This window comes from Porites lutea, chromosome 5, assembly GCF_958299795.1.
Source record: "Porites lutea chromosome 5, jaPorLute2.1, whole genome shotgun sequence".
Classification (NCBI taxonomy): domain Eukaryota; kingdom Metazoa; phylum Cnidaria; class Anthozoa; order Scleractinia; family Poritidae; genus Porites; species Porites lutea.
Window position 1 is genome coordinate 4428846 of NC_133205.1, and position 6906 is coordinate 4435751.

General features: G+C 41.3%; 1 protein-coding gene across 1 annotated transcript; it reads right to left on the reverse strand.

The window, feature by feature from the left end:
- Window positions 1-1449: 1449 nt before the first annotated feature.
- LOC140936879 (tripartite motif-containing protein 3-like) lies at window positions 1450-6383 on the reverse strand. Its single transcript, XM_073386384.1, has 3 exons — window positions 6339-6383; window positions 3506-4228; window positions 1450-3387 (listed from the first exon to the last, which is right to left on the reverse strand). Exons 1-3 carry the CDS (start codon window positions 6381-6383, stop codon window positions 2410-2412), a joined length of 1746 nt encoding a protein of 581 aa, XP_073242485.1. The 3' UTR covers window positions 1450-2409.
- Window positions 6384-6906: the final 523 nt, after the last annotated feature.

Genomic DNA, 6906 nt, shown 5'->3' on the forward strand with positions numbered 1-6906 from the left:
TGTCCTTTTTGTCAGGTTTATCGTTATTTATGGGAAGAGGGCTACGATCGTGGACAAAATAAGTGGAAAACCTAGATCCCTCCCCCCCCCCCCCCCAAGAAAAAAAACAAGGATGGGAAAATGGCGCGTTTTGCCCTTCGCGCGGCTTCATCCTTGATTTGGGGGATGGGGGGTTGCTGTTCCATTTTATTCTGTCCAAGATTGTGGTTTGAATCGTTGTGGACAATTTTAGTTATAATTTGCTACTTCACCTCTGAGTCTCCCGTGGGCCACCTAGCCGATATGATAAGAACTTAATACAGTCTAACCTGCCGTAAGCGAAGACCCAAAATGCGAAGCTTAAGTGGTCGCTTACAAGATGTCGATCGAACTGCGGGAGGTCTTTCAAGAGGAGAAGTCCGGACACATCTACTTTTTGTGGAGAGAATGTATCGCATACAATTTTTAGGTTACAATATTATAAATCCTTGTTGTTTCCAAGTTCTCGGATCACTTTAGGTTTCTGGGAAGCTGTCGACCTTCCCCTCCCCTAAGCCAACATTAACACTTACTTCTCACTTAGGGCAAAACGTTGGCTTAGGGGAGGGGTAGGTAGGCAGTTTCCCAGAAACATAAAATTGATCCAAGTTCCTGTACTCTGAGTAGCCTAGTGCTGATTCACCGAACACAAAAACAATAGAAAATTCCACAACCATCATCCTTAAGAAGTGATCGCGCTCAGTTATAAGAGGTAACTATAAGGCTGGGAAAATTTTGGTGTTTTAGATAAAGGGTCCCTTATCGTGGGTGGTCGCTTACGAGACGTGGTCACACATGAAGGTTCGACCGTATTGAGTGACTCTTGACGCAAAAAAAGACAAAAAATTTATTCACTGGAATGTGTGCTTGGGTGTTTATAGATCATGCTCTTACGCCTAATTTGTCTGATGGGTGCCATAAACCTGCCAGTCGGAAAGCCTCTTGATTACCAACATTGGCCTTGTTTGTCATGAGTTTTTTATTTTACCCAAACACCATTCTTTACGACACGCTTTGACAACTTCCCCGGCAAAATGGCAAACTTTGGAAAAACAGTGTTTTTTGAAATGAGTTGTACAACTCCTAAGGTGGAGTTGATGCATTAAAGCTAATTATTTTTAAGGTTTTATAACTCGAGAAAAGAGTCATTTGCCTTTGGCAGTCGGAGTTGTTTTCACTCATAAACACGAACACGAACACGAACACGAACTTGGTTTCAGTTGTAATAGTATGGTACTCAATTTCGAACTTAACCCTATTCACCACGGCCTTTTGGCTCCTTCCATCGACCGGACGAAGGGTTTGGAGCCCCTCTCTATAACTTTAAAGCCGCTCAAGATATATATGGCTACCAAGACCAATGAGAATAATGCGCTCGTCATTTACAACATCGACATTATAACATGCTTCAAGCACTTTCCACACACTTTAACGAACAAGGAAACAAGGGCCAAAACATTGAAAGAATTTAAACGCTGTCTTATAAAATTTGATACCGATAAAATGCATTTCGAACCAATCTTAGCTACTACTAAAAATAGAGATATCGGTTCAGGAATATTTTTAACAGTTTTAATTTTTAATTGTCATTTTCACGACCTATTTCACACATTTTTAACAGTTTTTAATTTTTAACCGTACATTTGCTTTTACTACTTCTTATTTTTCTTATACTTGTTAGTATGCACGACCCCACCAGCAATGCTGATCTTTTTATCGTGCTAAAATAAAGTTCTTATCTTATCTTATCTAAGGTAGGATTTTAAACAAAGACTGTACAGTATCAAAAGGAGGCATCGTTCTCAATAAGAATAGAATCAATACAAGGATGAGACTTTAACAAAGGAAAGGACTGAAGTGAGAAAAAAGATACTATATCGACATCTTTCCGGCAACTTATCACGCAATTTTGTTGCATCGTTGCGAGACAGGTTGTGCTAAAGGTGAATACTGTTACACCTGCCCCCCACCCCCCTCCCCCCAAAAAAATGTCTGGCAGAGTATAAATTACATCAATCGTTGCAAGAATTAAATTATGGTTCTACTTTGTGTCACAATTACTGCAAAAGGGCGGTGCGTATCCAATTCAAGGAAGTTAAAATACACTCAGTAAATATGAGAGAATAAAAGCGCAGGGCTTAACACGGAGTGCACTTTAATATGCAGACAGTTTACTGACACGTTCCTGTGCAATAGACCTATTCGGCTAACTCAATGTTGTACCCAATTCAAATCTCCCGGGGATAAGATTCTTTGTGTATTGTATTTGCATTATAATATGGCATTCACATTTAAATGATATGGAAATTCCTGAAACAAAACGTTTTATTCCCAAAGGGTTTGAATTGGGTACAACATTGAGTTAGCCGAATAGGTCTATGCTACCAGCTTTTATATTTGTGCGACACAGATCGCTTGTCGATGGCCTATGTAAAAACCATCGTGAGTAAAATAACCATTGAGGGGCTGTCCATGTGTAACAGCCTTCATGTAATTATTCGGACTTGCAGTTCGACCTTCACTACCAGGTCCTGTAAATAAAACGTCTCCAGAGGCATGTTTTGGCAAGCCTTCGATTTTACCCTCCACATACTCTTGCCATGTTGCCGCACGGCTGCTAGGAGGGGCTCCAGGTAGAGCAGCACACGCCGCGTCCATCAGTCTCCACTGCTCCTGGTAAGGCTGCTTGTTCTGATACCACTTTGCAAAACCAATAAAGCGCAATGCAGTGGTATGAACACGATATGGACTCCCTTGGATATGAATTCCGCGGAACAATATAGACAGCTGGAGCTCGCCCTTGAAATCTACAGGGAGAGTATATGTCGCGGAGTAAGTTCCATCCCTTCTGTCGACCAGCTTTACTTCCACTTTCTCGGCTGTCTCTCCCTGTAGCTCTACCTCAAACAGATCGCCACCAACAGCGCGCTCAGTTCCTTGGCGGTCGCGTGCGGTGATGATAAAGGATGCATCCTGGCCAGGAGATGCGGTCTCTATTCCTACGCCAAAGGCACTGGTGGTGTTGGCGCACGTATAATCGTCAGCTACATTCCCCGCCTCGGAAAGCACGTCTAACAAGCGTTTCCCATCTACGAAGAACTCCAGGGCAGAATTTCCTTGCGGATCTAGGACGGGAGGCTGACTCTCCATGGCCATCAGGGTCGTGGCAATGTCGGATTTTGCAACGAGCAGCTGCACGTCACCTGCCGATTGGATGGCGGTTACTGCACGATCAACGGCACTCACCAGGCAGGCTTCAAAGGTTCGAAGAAGGTCGCATTGTTCCGCCAGGATGAACGACTTGGCCTTGTGAAGCTGACTTAGTTTCGTAACAAGAGCTTGTTCTCGGACGTTGAGAGAGGCACGAAGCTAGATAAATTAAAAGAAAACGAGGAACAAGAGGCAAATTTTAAATGACGTACCATCTCATGTCTGAGATATACACACTTAATATGCCTATAAAAGATAGAACAAAAAAGGCACTTACTTCTTCAAAAAAGACATGAATCTTGTCTTCTTCACGCTTCTTCTTGCTGTTCAGGTCATTGACGACCGTCATAACACGCTCCTCAGCCTCTTTCAACTGTGCAGCAGTTGCTTTAGCTTTGGAGGTTAGAGCTTCCAACTCTTGTCTGCTCTGGGCGGAAGCTTCGGCGAGGGAACAACATTTGTGGCCGTTATGCTCCAACGCTTGGCAATCCCAACAGATTACTTGGCCACAATCTTTGTCGAAGTAGCGGAAGGGCAGCTTGTGTTCTGGACAGAAGACTGGGATAGCAGCCAGGTGTGGATTGGCTTTAAACTCTGCAAGGGAAATAACACGGTGGTCGCGGCTCAGCTTGTGACGGGTGTGGAAGTGCGCTGCTACGTCACACATGTTTTCCTTGCACTCCAAACAGCATGAAGTGGCCGCGTGTTCCTCATCCCCACAAGTATCACACAAAACAGGAGTGGTGTCTGGCTGTCCTTGTGAGTTGGCGAGCAGCACGTCCAGAAGAGCAAAGTTTTTGGGCAGTCCACTGACTCCAGCGGCTACGGAGACATCTTTCCTATCCTGAGGACAAGTAATGGTCCCATCCTTCAAGAGCTGCTCCAGGCAGTGGGAGCAGAATGTGTGACCGCAATTACTTAGTAGCCGCGGACACCGCTTGTTGTCATCATATCGCTCACAACAGAGAGAGCATTCAAGCACTTCTTCCGAAGACAACGTCTGCGCAAACAAAACACAAAGCATATAGTGAAGATTTTTTAACGCTTAAGAAGCAACGAATTTAAAAAAGAATAACAGGTTCAGTTTATAGTTATATAGTTCCCTCCTCGAATTGTATGTCTTCGAGTGCTGTTCTGCCTGCGCATCACCACCTCTCCTGTCAGGAGGTCAGACAGCTATACTACACTCTGGTTGGAATTGTAGGATAGGTACCTTTTCCCAGCTATTATATAGGCGAATCCATTGTTTTTTCCTCATTATTATAGGCTTATCATTATCTAAAGAAGCTAATAAAATAAAATTTCTGAATATTGAAAAAGTATAACAAGTTCAGTTATCTTAAAAAATTGAGCCCGATATACCAAATAGTAATTCTCTTTGAAAACTCCAAAACTTACGAAGAATGCATGAGCTCATTTACGTTCTGCCACCAAGTAATTTTGCAGATTTTAATTGCTGCTATTTTCTTTGTTACTGATTGCAAAGAGCTGCTGAAACTTGCACAAACTGCATAAACTAACCAGCTCTTTTAATTTTTGAACCTAATTGGTATATACGGCAACATCTTCTGGTGGTTATTAAACTCGTATGCTAATGGCAAAAATGTAAACAATGACGTCACGATGAATCCGCCTATACCTAAGAGACATATGGAGAACTATATTTTAAGGATCGTTTTAACTTAAAATAATTATCAACCTTGCTTATTAGGAATTAACAAATTTGTTTTATCAAGCCAACTTTTATCCAATTATAATAAAGATACATTTTTAGAGTAACAATTTATTGATATTATCAAGAACAGGGGCGGAAGAGGAATAAGAGAGAGCACCACATAATGTTTTAAGTGTAATCTGAACCAGTTTTCTACCCCCCTTCCCCGTGACAGTTAATAGCAGAATTATAGAGGAGCCAGAGAGGCACATAATGTATTATTTACACTTTGTGTTGGGAATACTAATAACAACAATGTAGAAGCAAACATTCCGTCAGTGACTACCTCAGACCCTGCATAAAAAAGATGGGGTTGTTCATCTAAAAATTCATAATAGTTACCAACATCTTATGTGGGTGTGGCCTAAGTTACAGGGACACGTTCATGGTTCAGCGCATGCTCATTTATCAAAATACTGTTTTTCTGCTGGAACATACTGTATCATCTATGCAAGCAATATGATCATGTCATAACGTTGTCAAAGAACCAATCAGCACACTCCTCTGGCAGTAAACTGCACTTAATCAACTTAAATATTTGAACATAGCTGTAAATTAATCAACCATGGAATAAAACCTTCGGGTCGACAATAAATTCAACGTTGGTAGTGTTGGCATAATCCACTAATTTTTTAGTACTCCTCCATCCTACTTCAGTTACTCTGAAGTACACTTCTTGTTTGAAATACACTCTGAGATCACTGAGATACATCTGAGTGGGATTACTAGCCAATGGAATTAATAATAACTTGGAAAAAAGTAATTTAATTAATGAGGATGCACTTAACCGTGAACCTGTCCCTTTAATAGTCACCTCCAAGTACAAAAAATTTAAAACAACACTGTCTTATTAATTGGCACCAACAATAATTTTGTCTGTTGATGACTATGAGATGATAATAAGATCTAATAGTCTAACATCTTCCAACAGCTATCCCATCAACTCTATGGACAGCCATTGAATTTAGATTTTAGCAATTCTACTTCCTCGCCTCATGTAAGGTAATCCAGATTCCAGAATCTGGGAAATTTTTGCTTGTGGAATCTGGAATTCTAGGCTTGGGAATCCAGATACAGCTCAAGGAATCCAGAATCCCACTGGTGATTGGAATCCAAGATCCAATTTCCACCACCAAGGATTCTGGAATCTAGTTCCTGGAACAGGCCATTTGCACAATGATGTCATTTTACTACTATGACCAGAATCCTTCAGGGTTTTGCTTCCTTGTGCAAATTAGGGCCTTTGTTATTTAAACCTTGCTGGGATTACCAAATTAAAATATGGAAAGAAAAACAGAAAGGATTCTGGTCACTGTAGTAAAATGATGCCATCATGCAAATGGCTTATTGGGAATCCACAGCGAGGACTCCAGAATCCAGGACTGTCTTGGATTACCTTGCATGAGGCAATACTTCCTATGACAATTGGCACCTCTATCATTTCCCCTAGCTCTCACTGGTAATTTGTGTTTGGCCTTGTACATTGTTTAACTCTAAAGAATGTCATCTTCAGTCTGTAGAGGAGTAGTACTCTCCCTTCTTTATCCACAGTTCAAAAAATGAGTCATTTCGTATATTTCCATTCATGCCATTTCCAGCACCACTGGGTATATTAAGAACATTAACTGACAGTGCCCTTCTCTCCAATTGGATTACCTTAATATATTATGGAGAGAGCCTTGCTGGTCATTGAAATATCAGGGTACTTAATTCCCAGTCAAGCCTGAATTTTTTCAGGTTCTTTTTCAGGTTGTTTATTCAACTGCGGGGATCACGCCTTTCCACTTTCATAAGTTTATCCACAGTTCAAAATATGAGTCATTTTATATATTTCCATTCATATAAAAGGATACTTCACCCAAAAGAGGTTCTTAAACTTTATCAGGCTAGCCTGTATACAGACTGAGTTTAATGGGGGAGAATGACAGATCAGCTCAAATGGGAATGGTGGGGGCCAGGGAGGG

Bases quoted from the DNA above. Each gene is read 5' to 3' on its own strand.
- LOC140936879 (XM_073386384.1), bottom strand. From the start codon at position 6,383: ATGATAGAGGTGCCAATTGTCATAGGAAGTATTGCCTCATGCAAG. The intron at 4,229-6,338 runs GTAATCCAAGAC...TTGTTTGCGCAG, and splicing joins GAAGTATTGCCTCATGCAAG to ACGTTGTCTTCGGAAGAAGT. The intron at 3,388-3,505 runs GTAAGTGCCTTT...TAATTTATCTAG, and splicing joins TTCATGTCTTTTTTGAAGAA to CTTCGTGCCTCTCTCAACGT.